The 25,380-nt window shown below is 42.7% G+C and overlaps 1 protein-coding gene, 1 long non-coding RNA gene and 1 pseudogene across 2 annotated transcripts in view; 1 reads left to right on the top strand and 2 right to left on the bottom strand.

Annotated features, from left to right (window-relative positions):
• Positions 1-811: 811 nt before the first annotated feature.
• Positions 812-25,380, bottom strand: part of LOC145715445 (uncharacterized) — a 77,153-nt gene continuing 52,584 nt past the window's right edge. Inside the window, exon 3 of the long non-coding RNA XR_014137621.1 lies at positions 812-1,158. This is a non-coding gene — a long non-coding RNA (uncharacterized LOC145715445). The remainder of the gene's footprint in view (positions 1,159-25,380) is intronic.
• Positions 15,310-18,604, bottom strand: LOC132680448 (NADH dehydrogenase [ubiquinone] 1 alpha subcomplex subunit 5 pseudogene; annotated as a pseudogene).
• Positions 21,565-25,380, top strand: part of GRAMD2B (GRAM domain containing 2B) — a 136,832-nt gene continuing 133,016 nt past the window's right edge. Inside the window, exon 1 of the mRNA XM_060636243.3 lies at positions 21,565-21,756. Within this exon, the coding sequence (XP_060492226.1) occupies positions 21,629-21,756 (128 nt within the window). The 5' untranslated portion in view covers positions 21,565-21,628. The remainder of the gene's footprint in view (positions 21,757-25,380) is intronic.

The following is a 25,380-nucleotide window of genomic DNA, read 5'->3' as shown; positions in this document are numbered from 1 at the left end:
TTCTAGAGCTTTACTAAAAGTGGCTCCAGGAGCACCTGGGTGGTTCAGTCGGTTGAGCATCCGACTTCAGCTCAGGTCATGATCTCACGGTTCGTGGGTTTGAGCCCCGAATCGGGCTCTGTGCTGACAGCTCAGAGCCTGGAACCTGCATCGGACTCTGTGTCTCCCTCTCTCTCTGCCCCTAACCCACTCACAATCTGTCTCTTTCTCTCTAAGAAATAAATAAACATTTAAAAAAAAAATTTTTTAAGTTACTCTAAAAGTCTTAGCCTTGCAAAAAATGTTGATATCCCCAAGCACATGCCTTCCCTAGTCCAGAGAAAAGTGTCCCATGTGTAAAGGAGAAATCCGTACCCTTTCCTACCTAACGAAAATTAACAGCAGGCTCCAGCTTCTCTGTCAATGGTGGTTTTTAAAAGGAGACTTTGTTTCACAGCATGTTTGAACTTGTTCCCTTGTAAGTGTGAGCACGTTTAACTCAGAAACATGTTAAAATCTCAAAACAGGTTCCTTAGATTTGTGGGCCTCCAATGATTTTTTTTTTTTTTTTTTTTGTCCTATAATCTATGCTTCCAGGCCTGTCTGCCTTTCCACAATGGGCTAAAGTGCTCTGTGGACCCCATCTCCAAAGCACGGAAGTCTTGAGGGATGATCCACAAACCCATCAATGACGCTCTCTTTTTAAAAAAAAAAAAAAATTGCAAATTCCCTATTTGCATGACTTAAAGACTATCCTTTGAGACAATATTAGCTGGGACCAAAACCTCGATGTCAAAGTTATGGGTAATTTGACTCACATTTGGAGCTCCCAAGTGGCAAAAGTAATAAAAACCCAATTTTCATTTATCTGGAATCCCTTCCTTTTCATTGGTTGTATCTGAGTTCGGGGGGATTCACATAAAGCCGAGCCCTTGAGTGCTCGGCTGGTTCTTCGGTCATGATTCATAAAGGTTCCCTCCAGGCTGCACCCAGCTGCCCCAAGGGCTGAGAGGAGTCACACCTTTTTGTGTGTAGAAGTTCATCAACATTGTGCCAACGGTTGTTAAACCAGACGCCAAGGGGTCTATCCAGATGTGATGAGTTCAACGTGCGTTGCTGGTATAGTGTTGAGCATGGCTGCCTCCCCAGTGTGATGCATTCAGGGAGTGAATCTCTAGCCTCGATGAAAAAAAAAAGAAATCAGTCCACGGATTCTACAACCGGAAACTATCATTTTCTTTACCCAAGTACTTTCCCTAGGCCTTTCTGTACCAAAAATGAAAACAAAACAAAAAAAAAAAAAGCTAGTTGCAACTCATCTTTAGTCAACTCTCTCCAAGTTTCCAATTGTTTTTACATTTTAATGATGCTAAAGTACACACTCTGGAGTATAATTAATTTAGACATAGTACGTACTTGTGTGGCTTTAGGTCATACTGGTGTATAGGTTATCCCAAGGTTAACGCTACGCTCTTCCAAGGACAATATGGTGCCTCTTTCTCCCGTCAACCCAAGCTGTAGCAGGTGGTTGGTAAACGCAGGCCGTCCCCTCTTTTCCTTGTGATGATGGAGCATACTGTCACAAGTGTGGGCCCTGAACTCTGAGTGCTGGATTTGAATACTGGCCCTGCTGCTTCCTAACAGGGTAATCTTAACCAAACGACTTGTGTCCGCTACATCTTGGTTCCCCCTTCTGTAGAATAGGGTAATGATAGCACCGGACACAGGGCCTTGTTTAAAGGATCAAATGACATGATGTATATCAAGCACACAGAAAAGTGTGTGATGCAAACACAGGCTGTTGTTAAGATTGCCATGAAATCAGATCATAAATCAGACCACCCTGAAGTGAATCATATTTTTTCTCACACTACGCTGCAAGAGTACTATGTATTTATGTAGTTTGCTTAGGTGTTTGGTGGGGAAGCGGGTCATGTTTGTTTACCATCAAACGCCCAGCGGCTAAACCAGCAAAATCTGTAGACACACACACACACACACACACACACACACACACACACACACACACAAGATTATGAAAATGTTAAAGCCTTATAATTGGACTTGAATTCTATATTACATTCAAATTTGAGATTAGTATGCCAACCAAACCTCTAAAATTTCATCTTAAGAAATCTTACCACCAAAATGCTCTCACTAGATAGCAATACCCATACATACCAAGACTGTCTAAATATTAAAAAAAAAAAAAAAAACTATAAGAAGGAAAAGTCAAAAAATTGTACATGCTCTTATTTAACAGCACACTTCCAGAGAACAATCCTCATGTATTTTATAGAAAGTGTACCAGGAAGGTGAGGAGGGCTTACCCTTCCCACAAAGAATTATAATTTGCAAGATATATTCCATTGATACTATGGAGACTGACTCTTTCAGAAAGGCAAGATACAGTGTTGGGGTTTTATTCTTCTGATTCATCCCACGAAAAAGTCACTGATCAAGTACTCCTTAGCCAGGTAGCTAGATGCGTGTTGATTTAAAATCCTTCTAAAGATAACCCTCTGCACTGTGAAGAGGCCTTCTTAGCCCTGGGCATTTCATTCATCATCCTTAGCTTTTGCTGAAAAAACGTCAGCTGCTCACCTCTCTCTAAAGATCAAATCTACTGTGTTCAAGACAAACTGCTTCCTTCTTAGAGCTTTAAAAATATATGTTTACTTCTAAATCCTAATGAAGATGTATCACGTCGAAAGCCACAAAGTAGAGGTCCCAGATATGGCTTTTGAGTGCATCCCAAGAAAGGTTGTTAGGTTGTAGGCATAAGAGGCTTCTGCTGCCTTGAATCAATCCCTTAAAGTGTCCTCCAAGCTCTCTGCAGTCTGTGCTAACCAGCAGCCTCAAAGGGTCAAAGAAGGGCCATCCACTGGAAATGACTTGCACCCTGACACAGAACAATGAGATGATTCTTCTTCCCTTAAAGGAGAATAATCCTACGCTCTTTTCATACAATATGCTCAGAGGGGAAGACCAAAATGGCAGCAGAAAATGCTTCTCACAAAACGTGTAATAATAATTTTCTTTACTTGAGCCCTTCGAAAGCAAGTGGTTAAGAGTATTTTACCAGACTAGGAGATTCTCAGAGAGACATCAAGGTCCAGAAGAGTTCAAAGCTCCACCACTCAGTTGAGAACAAAGACATCACTTTGAAGGACAGATGCCAGCTCCCTCTTTTCCCAGAACCTCAAAGTGAGGCACATTCCTGTCAGAGGTCTTTATGGAAAAACAAGGGGAAAAGGAGGTGTGAAGATCCCGAGCAATTTTCAAAAGACCACTGGGCAGATCATCAGGAGGACTGTTTCCTGCCTCTAATGGCTACTTTTCATTTTCTCCAACACAAGAACTGATCCTGGTGCCCAGCTACTAGATAACCACAGTAGCAAAATTTCTCTTGTTAAGGAAACCAGCCAAAAATGTAACGTGGAAAAGCAAAATATCCTCCCCACACACATCTTTATTCTCAAGATACTTCAGGCCACAATAATCTCTCCTGACTCTGGAAAGCAGATTCAGTCAGGTCCAGTGGTTTTCAAACCTGGCTCCGTGGATGCCCTTTTCGGGGAATACTTGGGAGAGTTTTAGAAGAGCCAGGTGAACTCTGCCTTCCTACCTCGACTTCAACCAGAAAAGCTCTAAACCTCCTTAAAGGGTCCATGATTTTTAAATTTTTATTTAACAATCTAGGGGAACCCTATACCTTTAAAAATGAAGGAATCGAAGAGAAGTCAAATAACTAGAGAGAACTGTTGGCAAGAGAATGAGTGGTGGAGATCAATATGTAAATGAAGAAACCAATGTCTGAGGTCTAAACAAGAGAAGGAGGTGAAGTTACCTGATCATAGGACCCAGAAGGATGAGCGCTTTCAAGAGATGGTTCCTCATAAGCATGAATTACAAATCCAAAGTAGGCTTTGTTGACTGACCTAATAATATTCCTTCCTGGGAACCTCATTTTCTCATAACAGTGAAATAAAAAAATGGCAGCATGACTATTGGCCTCTTTCATCCCAAATGCATTTATCCTGCTGCAAATTACTTCAGTGATTCTATTCCTTTTCTTGTCTCTCCATTCTGCATCCCTCCTTCCCACAGCTACCTCTTCAAATGCCAACCCTTCTGTGGGGCTCCATTTTGAATCAGTCAAACCAATTTGGCCCCACACAACTGTGTGTAAGTTATCTTATCCAAAAGCATCAGTTCCATCTTGTACCTGTGGGCAATTTTGTTTTCTGGAAGACTCTGAAAAGAATACTTAAAACAATACAAAAGGTAATATAAGACCATTAGCCCCCTTCATATAGTGGTAACAGTGGAACCAGATGGCATGGAGGACCTACGGCTGGAAGGGTCCTTAAACAGGCCATTCAAATCACCACCCCCTTCACAGAACAACATCCTTAGGCTCTGACAACAAGAAACAATTCAGAAAGCAACCAGAGATCAACTTTAACACAAACTTTAAATACAACTGTTCACCTGCCTTCTCTTGTCAGTTCAATAATCCCATTTCCACATTCTGTTCTTGTATTTTTTATATTCTATTTCTAATCGTTTTCTTTTGACCCTTTTATATACTGGATCTGCAAATACCCCCTCTCATCCTGAAATGCCAGACTACCCACTAGGTTTCAATAGGATCTGAATATGAAAAAGAACAGTTTTCTAAGCTCCTCCACATTGTATTCTTTTAAGTTTATTTATTTATTTTGAGAGAGAGAAAGCAAGCACATGGGTATGCAAGCAAGGGAGGGGCAAAGAGAGAGAGGAGAGAGAGAATGCCAAGCAGGCTCCACACTGTCACTGCAGAGCCTGGCACAGGGGCTCGATCTCACGAACCATGAGATCACGACCTGAGCTGAAATCAAGAGCTGGATGCTTAATCAACTGGGCCACCCAGGCAACCCAACCATACTATCTTCTTCATTGGGCATCTTAGTTGCTTTTTCTCAAATTACCCAAAAGCCTACTGGCAAGTAAATACCTTTATTAACATCTTTGTGTAGTATATTCTCTTTTTTCTCTGCAGAGGTATGGATGGATCAAGAAGGGCAGACAGAGAGAGAGAGAGAGAGAGAGAGAGAGGGAAGGAGAGACAGATTGATTCAGAAACTCATTGCTCATGTTTTTGTAAGCTTTTCTGTTCAGCACTATTTTCTGGACATCTTTCAATATCTTTAAAATTGATCATCATTACTGTTTGCATGATCTGACAGTATTCCACCAACTGCACACCATAACTCGTTTAAATCCAAGATGAAGCCTGCCTTCCAAGAAATTGCTTCTTTAGTCTGGTCCAAAGTGTTGATTATTCCAAGAGTTCCTAGCTGGGGTCCTTGTCTGCTTTCCCCTCGACAACCCATTATCTACCCACTGCTGATCTTACCCTCCTAAAACACACGGACGATCACGCTACTGCCTTTGTTACAACCCTTCTACTGCTCTTGCAGTAAAATCCAAACTCCTGCTCAGGGCATCCAAGACTCTTCCAGAACCTAGCCTGGATTTCCTGCTCCATTCCTAATACCTCCCATTTCCTCCAGCCCCTCACATAACAGATTTATCACCATTGTCTGCTCACTCCACGGAAACTCAAGCCTCTGTGCATTCCTATAATGTCCTTCCCCACCTTGTCTCCGTGAAAAATTTCCACTCCTCTTTTAAGATCCTCCTCCAAAGACTTCTGCGCCACAACAGAGTTAGCTGATTTCTTTTCTCTGTGTCTGAAGCCACCTCTTTATTTCCATGCAAGGGCACTTATCATATTGTGTTATAATTTTTTACATACACGTTTATCTCTCCTACAGTTCTGGCTTTATCCATAATGTTTTGTACCGTAACTGTCACTCAGGAAATGTTTGTTGAGGTGAATTCAATCCCTCAGCAAACAATCCCTCCCTCTCTCTGCCCCTCCCCTGCTCATGCTCGCTCTCTCTCTCTCTCTCTCTCTCTCTCTCTCTCTCCCTTTCTCAGGCTTATAACTACATGGCATAAAACATTCAGTGAAGCTGAAATTCTGAGTCCCAAGGATGAAATGCATTTCCACCCACCGAGGTTGTATCCCCGGTACATGAGCAGCAATTGAAATGGCTAATCTATTTTTTCTCCACTAACTTCCAGCTTCTATGCAAGGGACAGAGTCTTAAGGATGGTATCATTGGTAATATTTGAGCTGTTTCTACTGTAAGGAAGGAAGGATGAATTCAGGCATTATGTCCAACATGCTATAACAATAAAAAAAAAAAAAAAAAACCTCCTGGAAGAAGCACCCACTATGAGATAGCAGTCAGTACTGTTACAGGAAATAACAGAAGTCGGCCAACAACATATAAGTAACATTTAAATGTGATTATGGGCAAATGTGAAATATTTCATTAACTTTACCAGTCTTTATGACTTCCTGTTTCTTTCCCTTTCCAGAAAATAATACACAACTTCCTGCTGAACAGAATCAACCAAGAAATATCAAATGATAGGGGTGCCTGGGTGACTCAGTCAGGTGAATGTTTGACTCCTGGTTTCAGCTCAGGTCATGATCTCACAGTTTGTGAGTTCGAGCCCCACGTTGGGCTCTGCGCTAATGATGAGGAGCCTGGTTGGGATTCTCTCTCTCTCCCTCTCTCTGCCCCTCCCCTGCTCATGCTTTCTCTCTCTCTTTCTCAAAATAAATAAATTAAACTTTAAAAAAAAAATCAAATGATAGATGACCTGGTCTTACATGGTATTAGGGAAGAAAATAAAAGAAAGAAAAAAAAAATAGAGAAGTTGTCTAGGTATATTGGTTTCAATGATATTAATGTTTAGTTTCCAGCTTCCTCTTAGGGTTTCTAGCCTTAGTGGAGCGTGACTATTGTTCTTTCAATAAAATACAGTCCTACAGCACTGCCATAGTGATCACCTAGAGTTTGGCTTTGCTTTGTATTGTTCTTGTGTTGTTTCTAATTGCCACTGATTTATAGGATGCTTGACCTCCTCCGTGTGGTTTATGTGGACACTGAAACCCAATAAAATCAAAATCAACACTGCAACAAAGCGGGTCTCAAAAATATATATAATGTTGCCAACTTAACGATTCTTTCCTTAAAAACCACCAGACGCACCCAAACGCAGATTTCCCTGAAGCCAAAGGAAAAAGCCATCCTTCCTCGACTGCTCCACTTTTTCAAGAAGTGTAACAAATGAAAAAATGCACAAATCCTAAGTGCACAGCGCGATAAAAGTTCGCAAAGCAAGCCTGCCCAGGTACCCGGTACCTAAATCCAGGCAGCGCCCCAACATTTCCACCTGCTTGCACTGTCCAGCCTACCTACCTAAGTAACCCATATCCTGGTCGAACTGTACATTAACTTTGCCTGTTCTGGCATTTTACATAAGTGACTTATACAGCACGTACTCTTGTGTCTGGTTTCTTTTGCTCCAAATTCTATTGTTGAGATGTCTCTTCATTTTCACCTGTGCCAGCAGCTTGGTTCACTGTCGTTGAGAGACGGAATCCCTCTTCCTCGGTTTCGGGAGCATCTAAACAAACAAGCCAGCCTTCCTGGGAAAACCCGTTGAGACACGTGGAGCCCAGCGTCAGAATATAAACATGGTAGTCAGAAGAGGAAACAGTGAATACGATGACCTTTTGAAACAGCTCAAAGTCAACTTTTCAGAAGCAGCTGTTTGAGGTGAGAAACGGAAGGGCAAAAAGTCGTGTGAGAGAAGCCAGAAAAAAAAAAAAAAAAAGGTCTTGGAAAGAAATGCCCAGAACTGAATCACGGATCTTGGTTCAAAAGGAAAGAAAATTGGTCCTTCTGAAAAGATTTTGATGTAGGCTGCCTTTGCACTCATCTCTTTAGCAAAATTGTGCTTTTTTTTTTTTTTTTTTTTCCTGCCTCTGCAGTTCTGCAGTTGTTCTGAGGGCCACAGCTCTGTTAGGGAGAAGATTTTCCCACAACTTTTCTCCCACTGTATGGTATGTGATCAAATGATTCTTCACAGAAAAAAAGCCATTTCCATTCTGTTTCTGACTCTTTTACTTTTCTCCAGTTCCTTTTCTTTTTAAGTAATCTCAGGGTACTTGGATGGCTCAGTACGTTAAGCTTTTGACCTCAGCTCAGGTCATGATCTTGCGGTTCGTGGGTTTGAGTCCGGCTTCTGGCTCTGCGCTGACGGCTCAGCTCGGAGACTGGAACCTGCTTCAGATTCTGTCTCCAGCTCTCCCTCCTCCTCTGCTCATTCTCTCTCTCTCTCTCTCTCTCTCTCTCTCTCTCTCTCTCAATGTAAATAAACATTACAATTAAAAAAAAAAAAAAAGCTTTAAGTAACCTCTACACCCAGTGTGGGGCTCAAACCTACAACCCAGAGATCAAGAGTCACATACTTTACCGACTGAGCCAACCAGGCACCCCCTATTTCTGCTTGTTTTATTTTTTTTTAAGTTTATTTACTTTGAGAGAGAAAGAGAGAGCACGAGCGGGGTCAAGGCAGAGAGAAAGGGAGAGAGAATCCCAAGCAGGTTTCACACTATCCACATGGAGCCCAGTGCAGGATTTGAGCTCATGAACTTTGAGATCATACCCTGAGCAAAATCAAGAGCCAGATGCTTAACCAACTGAGCCACCCAGGCATCCCTATTTCTGCTTCCTTTAAACAGGTTATCAAAAGCTTTCTTTGTGTTTGATATTTCCATTACAGTGAGCAATCCTGTCATAAAAGTTTATAAAATTAATATTCTTACCAAGTAATTCTGAAATTTAAGATACTGAAATTTTCTCCAGTGTTTCATGAAATTGCATGCATTTAAAACATAAATTATTTTTATTCCATTATGAAGGTGTTTATTAGGGGAATTATGAAAATAATCTCATAAATATCAGTGCCATACTGTGAAGATAAAAATACCTTTTTCTTTTCCCTTACAAAAAAACTCAAATTCACACACACAAAAAAATTTCACTAGTTTAAACTAGAACTCACTTGGGGCACTTGGGTGGCTCGGTCAGCTGGGCATCTGACTTCGGCTCAGGTCATGGTCTCACAGTTCGTGAGTTCAAGCCCCGCATCGGGCTCTGTGCTGACAGCTTGGAGCCTAGAGCCTGCTTTGGATTCTGTGTCTCCCTCTCTCTCTCTCTCTCTCTGCACCTCCCCCGTTCACTCTCTGTCTCTCTTAAAAATAAATTAAATTTTGGGGCGCCTGGGTGGCCCAGTCGGTTAAGCGTCCGACTTCAGCCAGGTCACGATCTCGCGGTCCGTGAGTTCGAGCCCCGCGTCAGGCTCTGGGCTGATGGCTCGGAGCCTGGATCCTGTTTCCGATTCTGTGTCTCCCTCTCCCTCTGCCCCTCCCCCGTTCATGCTCTGTCTCTCTCTGTCCCAAAAATAAATAAAAAAAAAAAAAAACGTTGAAAAAAAAATTAAAAAAATAAATAAATAAATAAATAAAATTAATTAAATTTAAAAATAATAATAAATAAAAATAAAATAGAACTCATTTGAAATATAATTACTATAGTTTTGAAAAGATATTAACTAAGTGAGTCCAGTGAATCTGGAAAAAAAAATTTTTTTTTAATCCAACCTTCTCCCTACACCCTTCCACTTAGGGAAGGTTAATTCAACTTGTCACAGATATAAAATATTTCTCAGGATATTTACCACGTAAGAGAGAGAGGAGGTGTGACTGGTCAGCACATAAGTAGCCTGAATTCTGGTTTGGTTTTTTTGTGTTTTATTTAATGTTTATTTATTTGTGGAGAGAGCTGAGTCGGGGGGGGAGGAGTGCAGACAGAGGGGGAGAGAGGATCCAAAGCTGACTCGGAGCTGAAAGCAGAGAGCCCAACGTGAGGGTCGAGCTCACGAACCGTAAGATCATGACCTGAGCCAAAGTCAGACGCTCAACCCACTGAGCCACCCAGGCACCCCGAATTCCAGTTTTAAAACCAATTCCAGGTATAAGAGGACATGGTTCATTTCGTTGGCTACTAAGATAGGCTGCAGTAGTAAATTAAAAGGGATCTTAAATTCCTTGAGCTCTTTCCGTCAAGAGATGGAGTCTACTTCCCCACAGCTGAGTCACCTTCTGCTTGCTTTGACCAAGAGAATAGACAGATGTGCCGAACGTGGCTCTGAGCTCAGGCTTCAAGAACCTCGTGACTTTGCTGCCCTACCACCCCGCCTCGTGCCCCAGACCTGTCGCCTCCAGAGGAGAAAGCGTGTGACTGGGGAGAACAGCATGCAGGGCAAAGACAAGCTGCCTGTGTCACGGTCCCTGACAGTGACGGGTGGTTTTTTGTGTCAACCTGACGAGCCTCACAGCTGCCCAGATAGCTGGTAAAACATGTCTTGGTGAGTCTGTGTGAGTGTTTCTGGGTGAGATTAGCATCTGATGCAGTAGATTGAGTGAAGAGACCTGAGGTCACCAATGTGGGCAGGCAGCATCCAATCTGTTGGAACAAAAAGAGGAAGAGTGGACGAACGTCTCTTTCTTCTTGAGCCGGGATGTCCATTTTCTCCTGCCTTCAGACATGGGAGCTCCTGGTTCTCAGCCTTCAGGCTTGGCCTGAATTATGCCCCCAGCTCTGCAGCTTGCAGACAGCCTTCACAACTGCCTGAGCCAATTCCCACAACAAATCTCCTCATGTATATTGAGATACAGTGAAACCTTGGTTTGGGAGCCTAATTCGCTGCGGACACATGCTTGTAATCCAAAGCACTTGTCTATCAAAGCGAATTTCAAGGACCATTGGCTCAGGTGTGATCATGTGACATTCAGCATCACGTCCTACTCATATCACCAGACATCGCTCATTTTATCTAGTTAAAATATATTAGAAATGTTTGCTTATCTTGCGGAACACTCGCTGGAACAAGTTTCTCGCAATCCATAGTTTCCCTGTCTATCGTATTGGTTCTGTTGCTCTGGAGAACCCTGACTACGACACTGACCAGCAAGCCTGCAAAGAGAACAACCAGCTGCATATCCCCAGGTAAGAGCAGCAAAAAGAAACGCCTAGGTGAGCCCAGCCCAACTTTATGAACAACAGCAAAACAGGCCATTTCAGCCACTAAATTTGAGGGAGGTTTGCAACAGAGCAACACAAAACAAAGACAGGGACCCTGAGCCCATTTCATGGGCTTTCATAAGCCCAATTCAATTCAGGAAGGAAAACAGACCAGTACACTTGGGGGCAGAGAGCGAGAGGGAGAGCGAGAGGGAGAGGGGGTTACTATCACGTCTCCTACTTCAAATTTCTACGGCATTTTTCTGCCTAATTTAGTCCCAATCTATTTCAAATCAGAGCAACTATAATCAATGCCTAATATCTGTCTCTGACCCCATTTACTTCCCAAACCAATCCCATCTCCATGGTACCACCAAAATATCTAGGATCCTAATTAAAATTCTCCCTCTCACTACTCTTCCCTTCAAACACACTTCTGCCCATGGGGTAAAGTCCTGAGCCTACCATTCATACATAACCCTTCATGAGGCCCTTCCCCAAGCAGAAAAGGCAGGAGTATTGACCCATTGGCTCCCATCCCCCATGATCAAGGATTGCTCCCAGATGTGCTAACCTCCCCCGTGCTTCCAAGCTGGGTATATGTCATAACCTAGAAAGTTCCTTATGGCGTGTGCAGCACCAAAGGAAATCCTGGGGCATTAGGTGAGGACTTGAAGGGGGACCTTATTACCTTAAAATGAGTGGAAGCCTGAATGGAACTGTCCAGTACATTCACAGCTGAAATCTGAGCACAGTCAAGCACATGTGAGTCAATGTGCCAGATTTTTAAATTTTTTTAAATGTTTATTTATTTTTTGAGAGAGAGAGCATGAGCAGGAGTGGGGCGGAGGTGGGGGGGTGGGGGAGAGAATCCCAAGCAGGGTCCACTCTGACAGGCAGAGCCCAACGGTCGGCTTGATCTCAAGCACTGTGGATCATGACCTGATCTAAAATCAAGAGTCGGGTGACGTAACCAACTGAGCTCTGTAGATGCCCTGAGTACTTGTTATTATGAGTCTGAGGTCATATTTGAAGATTCATTTCCTTGGGAATCCCTCAGGAAGCCTTAAATAAAAGGTCTTCTGAGAGGGGCACCCAAGTGGCTCCGCTGTGTTGGACTCTTAATTTCAGCCAGGTCACAAGCTCACGGTTGTGAGATTGAGCCCCACGTGGGATCGAGCCCCCTGTCGGGTTCCACACTGAGTGTGGAGCCTGTTTGAGGTTCTTTCTCCCTCTCCTTCTGCCCCTCTCCCCAACCTGTGCTCTCTCTAAATAATAATAATAATAATAATAATCAATCCAGTTACTTACTTATTTTTTTTTAATTCTCCTTTAAAAAGTTCACCTGGGAAATGCCTGGAGCCCCTGAGGTGGTTTTGCAAAGCCTGGACCTCCATGAATTACTGGAACTTCTCCTTTCAGACACTATTACCTCAATTAAACCTATCTGTGGCCAGGATGGTCTTTCTGGGACAAATTTACGGCAAGACAACCAGAAACATCGCTAGAGCCACTTGATGTATGATTATTTTTTTAAAAAGCTAACTAAAAATTCTACAGTATCACCTGGGAAACCCGTTTTCCAGACTCTGTTGCCCAAGCCCCACATAAGAACTATAGGATTCTGAAATCTATAGCAATGGGTGGGAGGTGGGGGGGGGGGGGGGGGTGGTGGGAATTGCACAAGCTCACTGTATGATTCTAAGACATACCTGAAAGTTTGAGACAAACATTTAAGAAAAATGGCGGATCTCTAAAACAGGCTTCATTCACCACTAGGTGGCGCCAGAATTTCAAAGATGAAACTATCTACTGTATACCTTTCCCTTCAAGAATACAGGATATTTCCCATTTTTCTCTCTCCTCCACATCTCTCCAACTTCTAGAAAAGAGCTATACCACGCCAAAATAAATATTCCACTAATTATCAATGTGGCACTTCTTCAAATTTATTTTGGTTACAACAGACAGTCTCCTTCTGCAGGGACCTTAGAGGGGGCTATTTCAGTGCCACCCCACACCTTCCCTTAGCATCCCTCCTTTCCGAGTGCAATGTTTGGAAGAAGTTAATCCACTGGCCTCCATAGCAAGGAGTGATTGGACAAAAAAAGAATTACATGACAAGTTCCCAAAAGCCATGTTTAACCATTTGTAGTTTCGATCCCTGCCCTCTCCTGGAAACCATGACTTAAAAAATACACCAGAATCACCAGTTTATCCTTTCCAAACCTCCACTGCCTCAGTGCAGAAGTATCTGATGACTTCTTCACAGTGTTGTCCTTTCTTCTATCTCAGAGTTTTTACACATTAAAAAATCCCATGCACGCCAGTCAGAGTGGCCAAAATGAACAAATCAGGAGACTATAGATGCTGGAGAGGATGTGGAGAAACGGGAACCCTCTTGCACTGTTGGTGGGAATGCAAATTGGTGCAGCCACTCTGGAAAACAGTGTGGAGGTTCCTCAAAAAATTAAAAATAGACCTACCCTATGACCTAGCAGTAGCACTGCTAGGAATTTACCCAAGGGATACAGGAGTGCTGATGCATAGTGGCACTTGTACCCCAATGTTTATAGCAGCACTCTCAACAATAGCCAAATTATGGAAAGAGCCTAAATGTCCATCAGCTGATGAATGGATAAAGAAACTGTGGTTTATATACACAATGGAATACTACGTGGCAATGAGAAAGAATGAAATATGGCCCTTTGTAGCAACGTGGATGGAACTGGAGAGTGTGATGCTAAGTGAAATAAGCCAAACAGAGAAAGACAGATACCATATGTTTTCACTCTTATGTGGATCCTGAGAAACTTAACAGAAACCCATGGGGGAGGGGAAGGAAAAAAAAAAAAAAGAGGTTAGAGTGGGAGAGAGCCAAAGCATAAGAGACTCTTAAACACTGAGAACAAACTGAGGGTTGATGGGGGGTGGGAGGGAGGGGAGGGTGGGTGATGGGTATTGAGGAGGGCACCTTTTGGGATGAGCACTGGGTGTTGTATGGAAACCAATTTGACAATAAATTTCATATATTGAAAAAATAAATAAATAAAAAAAAATCCCATGCAGATAATAATCTCATCTAAAAATTTGTCTGAATACAGGTGCCTGGATGGCTCAGTCAGTTGAACGAGTGACTCTTGGTTTCCATCCAGGGTGGTGATCTCATGTTGTGGGGTGAAGCCCCATATCCGCTTCCAAGTTGGCAGTGTAGAGCCTGCTTGGGATTCTCTCCCTCCCTCTCTGCCCTCCTCCTCTCACATGTGCACATGTACTCCCTCTCTCTCTCCCTCTCTCTCTCTCTCTCTCTCTCAATTAATTAATTAATTAATTAACATTTGGGACACCTGGGTGGCTCAGCTGGTTAAGCGCCCGACTTCGGCTCAGGTCATGATCTCACGGTTTGTGAGTTCGAACCCCGCCTCGGGCTCTGTGCTGACAGCTCAGAGCCTGGAGCCTGCTTTGGATTCTGCCTCCTTCTCTCTCTCTCTGCCCCTCCCCACTTGTGCTTTCTTTGCCTCTCAAAAATAAACACATGTAAAAATAAATAAATAAATAAATAAATAAATAAATACACATAAAACATTTCTTTCCAAAAAGTACATTTGTTTGAAATCTGCTTGAAGACACTGTGTGTAGCCTTACATGTGTTTGATTATTTTTAAGTGTGCGCTGAACAGAAATGGCTGGGAAGATGAGCAAGACAGATAACATTTATTTTATTAAGCCTGCAAATATCTACTGAGCCACTATACGTACGAGGCACTGTGAAACACACCAGCAGGGAGACGTGGGGTTGAACACAACAAAAAGAGGGAAGCTCTCATGGACTTACCTTCTAGTTGAGAGAAACAGGTGGGAGGGTAGCAAATAAACTAATAAAATAAAAGAGGGACAACTCCTTTGAAAAACAAAGCAGAATGATGTTTCTTCCACAGTTTCTGCACAACGTGGGATCATTTCTGAAAAGGTGGTCAGGGAAGGCACCCCTGAGGAGACAACATTTGAACCAACAACAAATGAGGATGAGAAGAGCCATCCAGGCAGAGGGCAGAGCAAGCGAAGCAATCTGGGGTTGAACAAGCCTGGTACGTTGCAGGTCGGGAAAGAAACCAACATAGGGAAGGAAGCATCGGCCAAATGAGGTTGGAGACATGAGCAAGGCCAGAGACTGCAACTTAGATTTTTTTTTTTCTTTTTAGTGAAATGGAAAATCATAAGAAGGTCTTAAGGAGCAAAGTAACATGGTCTAAATTTTTTATTTCTTTATTTTATGTAACAGAACACTTAATTACATCAGCTTTCCATCAACACACTAGTCATTTAATGAGGATTATATTGGCCATTACCAGTGGTTGGCAGGAGCTCTTCCACTGAAGGCTCCCATGGTTTCCGATGTATCATTTTTCCCGCCAGACTTTTTTTCAGCCTGAAGAATCACCTCTTCTAGTTGGCCACCCTGAAGTGGGTCTTCTAAGTTCTCAACATCTGGTTCCGCTTTAACCATACCCCACTTCTCATTTGTAATCCATTCTATATACTTGCTGTAAGCTGCATTTTTAGGAATTTGCTCAAGAACATCAAGAATCTTTGTGTACGATACTCTTAGACTCTTGTGTGGACCCTCACATGCAGCCAATCCCGCAAGGCTGGTGGTCTTCCTCAGCAAACCGGCCAAGACAGTGCCTATATTTATGTCTTAGATCATCTTGGCTCCTGATTGCAGACGGAACACAAGTAGAAACAAATGGAACAGTGCGGTAATTGTCCTCATAAGAGATGATGTAGCTTGACCAGAAATACACATGGAAATGGAGAGAAGCAGTCACATTCTAGATGTGTCTTGCAAGAACAGACTGGTTGATACAGTGCACATGGTGAATGAACGTATGAGAGAAATCAACATCTAAATTGCTGTTTGACATGGCAGACATGGAGGCCAATTACTAAGGGTTAACTGGGCAAGAAAATTTTAGAGGAAAGCTCCAAATATAAAATGCTGGTTTGGGGGCGCCTGGGTGGCTCAGTCAATTGAGCGTCCGACTTCGGCTCAGGTCATGATCTCACGGTCCATGAGTTCGAGCCCCGCGTTGGGCTCTGTGCTGACAGCTCAGAGCCTGGAGCCTGTTTCGGATTCTGTGTCTTCCTCTCTCTCTGACCATCCCCCGTTCATGCTCTCTCTCTGTCTCAAAAATAAATAAATGTTAAAAAAAAAATTAAAATGCTGGTTTGGTCACACTAAATTTGAGATGTTTATTTAATACAGGAACATTCAAGAGAAAATTATGAGATTTCATAGTCATCAGTCATCACCACATCATAAGAATAGTATTAAAGCCCTAGGGCTGGATAATATCACCTAGAGAATGTGTAGAGATAGAGTATCGGGGATTGCGCCCACTGACTCTACATTGTTGATGTACTGTTACTCTCTCAGTAAGACTACAGTAGCTATGAAAAAAAATGATGTAGTTAAGATCAATATCAGTAAGGTGAGAATAATAATACTCCACATAGTGTTGCAAGAAATAAATAAGGAATACATAGAATATCTAACACATTGCCTGACACAAAGTAGACAACCAAGAAAATATGATTTTTTTTTAAAGATTTTATTTTTAAGGGGTGCCTGGCTGACTCAGTCAGTGAAACATGTGACCCTTGATCTCAGGGTTGTGAATTTGAGCCCCGTGTTGGGTGTAGAGATTACTTAAAAAGAAAATCTTAATGGGGCGCCTGGGTAGCTCAGTTGGATAAGTGTCTGACTCTTGATCTCGGCTCAGGTCATGACCTCACAGTTTGAGAGTTCTGAGTCCCACTGCACTGACCTTGTGGAGCCTGCTTAGGATTCTCCCTTTCTCCCTCTCTCTCTGCCCCTCCCCTGCTCTCATGTGTGCACTCTCTCTCTCGCTCTCTATCAAAATCAATAAACTTTAAAAAAGCAAATATTGAAATAATAATAATAATAAAGATTTTCTTCTGAAGTAACCTCTACACCCAACATGGGACTCAAACTTATAACCCCGAAATCAAGAGGAACACATTCCACCAACTGAGCCAGCCAGGTGCCCCAAAATATTATTTTTTTTCCCCGTTTCCTTCCTTGGTAGAAAGTGGAATCAATAACTGGTCACAGCACATTCATAATCACTGTATTTTTTGACCCTGATGAAAACAATTATTTGGATGGTGTTCTGGCACTGTGAATGGTGACTTTTACATTATTCAGTAACTTTTGCGTGTGAGGCAGGAAGAGAGGGATGGAATCCAGAGACACCGCACACATTACATCCTATCTTACCACCCCCCATTCTGTGACCCTCTTTATATACTTTTTTGTTAAAATAAAAGCATTGTTGCTAGAAAGAAAGAAAGAAAGAAAGAAAGAAAGAAAGAAAGAAAGAGAGGGAGGAAGGAAGGAAGAGAAAGAAAGAAAGAAAGAAAGAAAATGGAATTAGCCGTAAATTGCAACAGAACGAAAGATCTATTAGCTCAGATGTCTTTATAGCCAAAGGAAATTGTAAGAGTCATCTGACTGTACATTTCCAAAATGGCATTCTTCCTTTAGGTTCTTAAGAGGTTTCCAGGATCGCTATGACAGACTTCTTGAATACAGACCTTCACAAAGGTCTCTAAGGGATGGATGGACCTTGTAGATAGCATTTCACAACTTTCACATGGGCTAGGGAAATTGTCCACAGACCACAGTTCAGGAAAACACTGATTGACTCCACACCCACATTTACAGATGAGGAAACTGAGCACAAGGGGGATTAAGTCACCCGGCTTGGAGCTTATTGTTATAAAATGCACCATTACGATGACAACACTTGCCCCCACTTTCCCACCAGGCTTCCCCGCTGAGTGGCCTCTTCCTGCTGTTTTCCCAAAAGCTGAGTTTATGAGGGGTCTACAATAGGCTTTCAGGTTGATAAGATGACTCTGGTAGGGCTCGAGTTCCTTCATGTGTCTGAAGGAGAATGCATGCGGTTCAGGAGGTACTGCCTAACTCGAAAGACGATCTTACATATCCATACTATGGAATGGGAAGCAGATTTTTAATTTTTTTCGAAAGTACAAATTAGACACTCCAACTATTACTACATTTATGGCTTTGCTATATTTATGGCTTTGCCTCTAATCACATGTGTGACTTTGGATCCATTCACATCATGTAAAATCTCTGAACTATCATTTATCTGGCTGTTAATAATAAGGGCCATAAAATTAGAGTTAATATTTGCTAAAGCTTTGGCCCATATTCAAGGTTTCTAAATCAGCAGTAACTATCTTTACCAATGATCAAAAGAACGCTGGACTCACTTTCTGAAAAGCCAAACCTTCTGTTTTTCCCTAACTTCTTTCTGTAACTGTAAAGTTGAGCAGGAGAGAGACAGAGCAGAATTTTGCTGAGGGTCTTTCCCCACCACCATTTTGCAGAAAAGAAAACCAGAGTACATAAATGTGAAACTCTTAGCACGTCTGAGGGTTCATCACGCATGAGGCAGGAGGCAGGACTGGGGGTCACCTTTGACTGGTGCTAGCCCTTCAGTGCAAAACCCTGGAGCGCAGCTGATATAGCGGATGGAAGAAGGGCTTCTGTGAAAGACCCGAGAAGAGTGAGTCATGGGTAGTGCGGTCTGCTGTGCAGGGGGAGGCTAGCCTGGGGAGTGGGAATGCCGTGGGGGAGGTTGGGGAGCATGCGTGTGGGGACGTCATGGCAACAGTTTGTAGGTCTACCGGCTACAGCTTTGAGATCTCTAACTGATGCCACCCACCTGACCTTAAAACTATGTTTTCTTGTGTCTAATAATAGCCTTCTGAAGTGCATGGGACTACGATCCCAGGAAGATTCCATTGCATGCCCTAAGTTTCTCATCTTCACTTACTGAAACCAAAGACACTCTCAAACTTACATTCGTTTAGCTCAAACAGCTGACAACAGTTAAAATATAATAGTCCCTGGGAGGACTTACTACAGACTTACACTATTAGTATTACCAACATAAGATGTGAAGTTGTTAGCTATTACCGCTTACCCGTCTCAAAACATATGTTTTATTGTATTTTAATTTTAATTTTTATTTTAGAGAGAGAGCAAGCAGGGGAGAGGGACAGAGGGAGAGAGAGAGAGAATCTTAAGCAGACTTCATGCCAACGCAGAGCCCGACACAGGGCTCGATCCTGCCACCCTAGGACCGTGACCTGAGCCGAAATTAAGAGTCAGATGCTCAACTGACTGAACCACCCAGGTCGGCCCCTCAAAACACAGGGGTTTTAAAAATCTATTTATTATTTCTTAGGAGGCTACCAGTGGCAGGTAGTTCTACTAATCTAGACCCGTCAGATTTTATCTGGGCTCGGTCTGTGGTCAGATGGCCGGTCAACTGGGAGCTGAGGGCTCCATGATAGCTAAAATGACTCAGTTCTTCTCCATGTGGCCTCACATGGAGCATGCCCCAAATGCAGACTTGTTGTCATGGTGACCACAGAGAAGCCAGAGAGGGAGCAGAAACATGTAACATTTCTTGAGGTCTAGACTCAGAATTGTCACATCATCACTTCAGCCACACTGTACTGGCCAGAGCAAGTGACAAGGCCAGCCCAAATTAGAGTGAGCAGGGACTACAAAGATATTGGGCAAAGGGCACGGATAAACAGAGGCCATTAATTTAATCGAGATCATCAACACCTTCGGACAAATTTTGATTCAAAGAGTAGAAAAGGGAGGATAGAGAATAAAAGTTGTTTGCATTCTTAATAATCACATGCCTAGAAATCTTGTTCTATTATCTAGCCTTGAACTCAAGTAAATTGTACTCTTCCTTCTCATTTGTAAATCTTCATCTTAGTTTTTCCTATACAAGTAAATCACCTCCACACATACATTTTGTTTTGCAATGGTTATAGATTAAAATTTATTAAATACTTGAAAGTAGTTTATCATTTGAGTTCAGCCAATGTCTTTTTTTTTTTTTTTTTTTGAGAGACCGAGAGAGACAGAGGGTACAAGTGAGCAAGGGGCAGAGAGAGAGAGAGACAGAATATCCCACATGGGGCAGGAAGAGAGAGGGAGAAGGGGACTCACCAAGGGCTTGTGTTTTACCCAAAGCAGGGCTCACATTCACCCCAAGCAGGGCTCAAGCTTACCCGATGTAGGACTTGAACTCACAAACTGCGAGATCGTGACCTGAGCCAGTCAGATGCTTAATGACTGAGCCACCCAGATGCCCTCATTCTTTTTTTATTCTTCTAATTAAGGAGCAACTTTAGTGTTTGCATTAGTGATTTGATGGAACAGCTAAAAAGAAAGAAGATTAAAAAAGATCAACTTTTTTTACAACTACTTTGCTGTAAAATAACCTTTTCTAGTATGACAGATTTATCAATAGGAAATATTTATTGAATCCCCACCATGAGAAAAGAACCATAATGAACACAGCACAAAACACATTTCTTTAAAAGTATATTCTGGAGGGCACCTGGGTGGCTCAGTTGGCTAAGTGTCTGACTCTTGGTTTCAGCTCAGGTCATGATCTCGCGGTCGTGAGATCGAGCCCCACATCGGGCTCTGTGCTGACAGTGTAGAGCCTGCTTGGGATTCTCTCTCCCTCTCTCTCTGCCCCTCCCCCACGTGCACTCTTTCTCTCTCAAAATAAATAAGTAAACATTTTTTTAAATAAAAATAAATAAAATAAAAGTATATTCTGATTATAGAAAGCATAGCTGAGGCAGCGGTGATAAAACATTGATAATATCATTTAACAATCGGTATCAAAGTTGTTGTGTTGGGCATGTTCAATGTAAACAATGTACAGTCATGGGGAGCCTGGGTGGCTCCATTGGTTAAGCATCTGCCTTTGGCTCAGGTCATGCTTACAGTTCGTGGGATCGAGCCTTGTGTCGAGCTCTGCACTGACAGCATACAGACTGCATGGGATTCTGTCTCCCACTCTCTCTGCCTCTCCCCTCTTTGTGCTCTGTCTCTCTGTCTCTCTCTCTCTCTCAAAATAAACAAAAACTTTAAAAAAAAAAAAAGGCACAGTCATACAAAGAGGAGGAAGTGAGAGGAGGGAGAATTGGGGTGCAATCTCTGAGGTAGCACATTCTCACTATCTTCTGAAGGGAGGAAAGACATAAAGATTGGAATAAGACATAGGTCATCATGAGCAAGGGGTCAGTGTAAGTGACCTCACACCAGCATCAAGATAAGATGAAGCTCTCGAGGTGAGAAGGAATATTATCTTAGGAGTCACACAGAATGTAGCTTTTTCATAGGTGTGTCAGGCAGGGGTAGACTTCAAACTCTGGTTTACCAGAAATCTCCAAATGACACCTGACCTGTCTGAGCTAACCACTCGCTGCACCCATGGAGGAGATGGGAAAGCATCGGTATCTGCATTTGAGTCATCTGCTGACCCACCCTTGCACGTCTCAGGCGTGGTTGTGGCCGATCACGTCCCCCTGAGCAGAGTCTGAAAGAGAAACCTTCTGAGATAGCACCTTATACAGTGAGGGAAAAGCAGGCCACCTGGCTGAAAGGGCTGTCACTGGCCCGATCAGGAGTAAACTCAAAGTTCCTTCCTGGTACTCCCCAGAGTTTCTTGAAGATCAGCTGACCTCTAAAAGAGAAGATCAGCGGCCTCTAAAAGATGTGGAAAAGGCAGCAGGCCATTCAAGCAAAAAGGAACATCCAGCAGATCTTACAAGCCCAGCTCCTGCCCCATAAGAGCATGTTCAAGAGGAGGGAAGTGAAGCCAATGGACCCAGACCCACAACAGTAAGTGACAGGTCTCAGACCTGGAAAAAAAATAGGTGAGAAGAGGGTAGTGCCTCTTTGTTATATAAAAGGTCTCTCTTTAGCATCTCAAGGACAGAAAGCCTCCACTTGAGGGAGGTCTTTGGCTGCCCATTGGGAACATTTTCCTTGTTTATCATCAAGGGCTTGAGAAAAAAACAAGAGTGATCCCACATGCTTTAGGAACCTAGGACATATTAACCTACGACACAAGCGTATTTTGCTTCTAGGGTTATTGCATCGAAGAACTGGCAAGGTTTGAGGGTTTTTGTATTATTCAAGACGAAAAAAGAGACCTCGAGTAGAGAAGGACAATGAGCAATGCTAGGAAAGGCTTGAAAAGTATGGTTGCAGTCCGGGACTCCATTTGTTCAAGAGAATTCAGTATTTTCCAGTGAAAGGAAAATGGGACAGAAAGAAAGAAGGAAGGAAGGAAGGAAGGAAGGAAGGAAGGAAGGAAGGAAGGAAGACAGGAAGGAAGGAAAGGAAGGAGGGAGAGAGGGAGGGAGGGAGGGAAGAAGGAGAGCACTGAATCCTAACCACTAGACTATCAGGGAGTATCTAAAGGAAAGGAAAAAAAGGAAGACAGGCAAGGAGACAAGCAGAAAGACAGAGAGAAAAATACAACAAAAGAAAATGCAATTATAACACATGTGCATTTTCGTACTTGCATGTTTGAGTTTTAAGTTCCTTTCAAAGATAGGTTTGGTTTTAGGTGCGATTTCATTGACTTCCTTGTAAGCAGGCACTAAGGGTGAGGTTTTTGGTGTTCTGACTTTTGCTTTGTTCTCTGGTTTACATTTTGTAAAACCTCTGGGGGAGTACCAATTATATGTGGAGGAGTTTAATTTTTTTTTAAAAATTCCTCGAGAATTCCAACACTAATTGCTTTAAAATCCCTCAAAGAATGCTGTCTTAAAAAGAAAGAGAATTTTATGGGAAGGTTGTTAGGCTCAGCCCAGACCTAGGGCAATAATAAAGAGAAAGCCTCCAGAAACACATTTAAAGGAATCACCATGGGTACACACAACACTGGGAAGACAAACATTGTCCATGAGACGTGATGGGAACAGAAAACATAACATAAAATGTAAATGGGCTGACGAGACAAGGAACTACGTGCTTTCTTTTACTTCCAGGAGACCATGTGTAATAAGGGAAAGATGCGTGCCTTTTGATTCTGCAAAGTTGCCCTTCAATCCTAGTTTTGTAGCTGTTTAACTGGAAGTGTGGACTAGGATAAGAGACCATGTCTCTGGAGTTTGGTTGTCTTATCTCCAAAACGGTGAGAAACATACCTATTCCCTAGCAATTATTAAGAGGATTAAATAAGTTTCTATACATAAAGTAACAGGCATATAGGAATTTAACAAGAATTAAGTTCCCTGGCAGTCTTTATCCTCTGTCCCTGAAAAATGAACAAACACTAGAACAGAGTTTCAGACATAAACAGCCTATGTCCCCACAGCCCCCATGATGGTCTGGTCCAAACACCAAACCCCACCTTGATTCACAGCATTTTCGTGGGGGTGTCAGGCTGGCATAGACTTCGAACTCTGGTTTACCAGAAATTTCAAAATGACATCTGAACCCGTCTGGCTAACAGCTCACCATGTCTCTGGAGATCGGGAAAGCATCTGGATCTGTACTCGAATCTCAGCCTGCTTACTCACAAACTGGGAGACATGGACGAGTTCATTAAACGGTCTGAGCCTCCAGCTTCTCTGCAAAACGCGGGCGATAACTCCCATACAGAGTCACTTCCAGCACTGCACACAGCATGGTAGCAAACTGACCGCCTTCACCACAACTGCGGTGACCTTTAAAAAACCCTGTCCTGGGGCGCCTGGGTGGCGCAGTCGGTTAAGCGTCCGACTTCAGCCAGGTCACGATCTCGCGGTCCGTGAGTTCGAGCCCCGCGTCAGGCTCTGGGCTGATGGCTCGGAGCCTGGAGCCTGTTTCCGATTCTGTGTCTCCCTCTCTCTCTGCCCCTCCCCCGTTCATGCTCTGTCTCTCTCTGTCCCAAAAATAAATAAAAAAAAAAAAAAAAAAAAAAAAAAACCCTGTCCATTTGTTACCCAATTAGGTCATCTTCTGCATTTTGGAGTAACTAGGACTAGGAGAGAATATTTTGTATTTGTTGATTAGCCCTGTGCATTCTTTCCTCCACAAATTGCATGCTTATGACCCGGCTCACATCTTAAAAGGTCCTATGAGCTGAATTCTCAAGACCAGACTATCCTAGACAGCACCTGTTCTGAAGTCGGCCCAGCCTCGCTGCTCTTCACTGTTTTAAAACCCTGCAGGATGAATCTTAAACCGAAGACCGGTAATCACTGGCAATAGCTCGTGCTATTATAAATGCCTGATGATTCTGTAGAGAGTCATCATTTTTAGTGTTCTTGGTTATTACCATTGTCACAAACAGGTGAACTAAGTATCTAAACAACATGATGTCATGACTGTCAATCAGGATAGAGGGAAAAGAGCAAAAATGCTGGCTCTAGACTTACATACTATACATAAAAAAGATAAAAGCCTGTGTCTCCGGGGCACCTGAGTGGCTCAGTCGGTTAAGCATCCGACTTTGGCTCAGGTCAGGATCTCATGGTCCACTGGTTAGAGCCCCGTGTCAGGCTCTGTGCTGACAGCTCAGAGCCTGGAGCCTGCTTCAGATTCTGTGTCTCCTTCTCTCTCTCTCTCTTTGCCCCCTACCTCCTCCCCGCCCCCCGCCACTCATGCTCTGTATCTCTCTCTCTCTCTCTCTCTCTCTCTCTCTCAAAAATTAATAAAACATTTAAAAAACTTTTTAGTAAAATAAAAATTTTTTAATAAAAATTTACAACATTTAAAAATTTAAAAACTTGGTACTTCAAAAGACACTGTCAAGAAAGTAGGGGCACCTGGGTGGTTCAGTCAGTTAAGCATCCAACTTGGTTCAGGTCATGATCTCACGATTTGTGGTTTCAAACCCCACATCAGGCTCTGTGCTGACAGCCTGGAGCCTACTTCGGATTCTGTGTCTCCTCTCTCTGTCCCTCCCCTGCTCATGCTCTGTTCTCTCTGTCTCTCAAAAAATAAATAAATGTTAAAAAGGAAAGTAATGAGACAACCTATAAAATGGGATAAAATATGTACAAATCACATATCTGATAAAGGACTTATATCCAGAATATATAAAGGACACAACCCAATAATAAAAAGACAACCCAATTTTTAAATGGGCAAAGGATTTGAATACATTTTTCTCCAAAACAGATATATGAATGGCCAAAAAGCACAGAAGAGATGCTCAACATCATTAGTCATTAGGAAAGTGCAAATAAAGAAACATGAGATACCAGTTCACCAAAAAGAAAAAAAATAGTTAAATGTTGGCAAGTGTGTGGAGCGATCAGAACCTTCACCTATTGCTGGCTAGAAAGCAAAATGGCACCACCGCTTTGGAAAACATGTTGGCATTTCCTCAAAAAGTTAAACATAGCAATTTTACTCCTATGTATTTAGCCAAGACCCCTGAAAATACATGTGCACACAAAACTTGTACGCAAATTTCCATAGTAGCATCATTCATAATGTCCAAAAACCAGAAACAATCCAAATATG

This window comes from Panthera onca, chromosome A1 (genome assembly GCF_046562875.1).
Source record: "Panthera onca isolate mPanOnc1 chromosome A1, mPanOnc1 haplotype 2, whole genome shotgun sequence".
Lineage (NCBI taxonomy): Eukaryota > Metazoa > Chordata > Mammalia > Carnivora > Felidae > Panthera > Panthera onca.
This window is presented reverse-complemented; position numbering and strand designations above follow the sequence as displayed.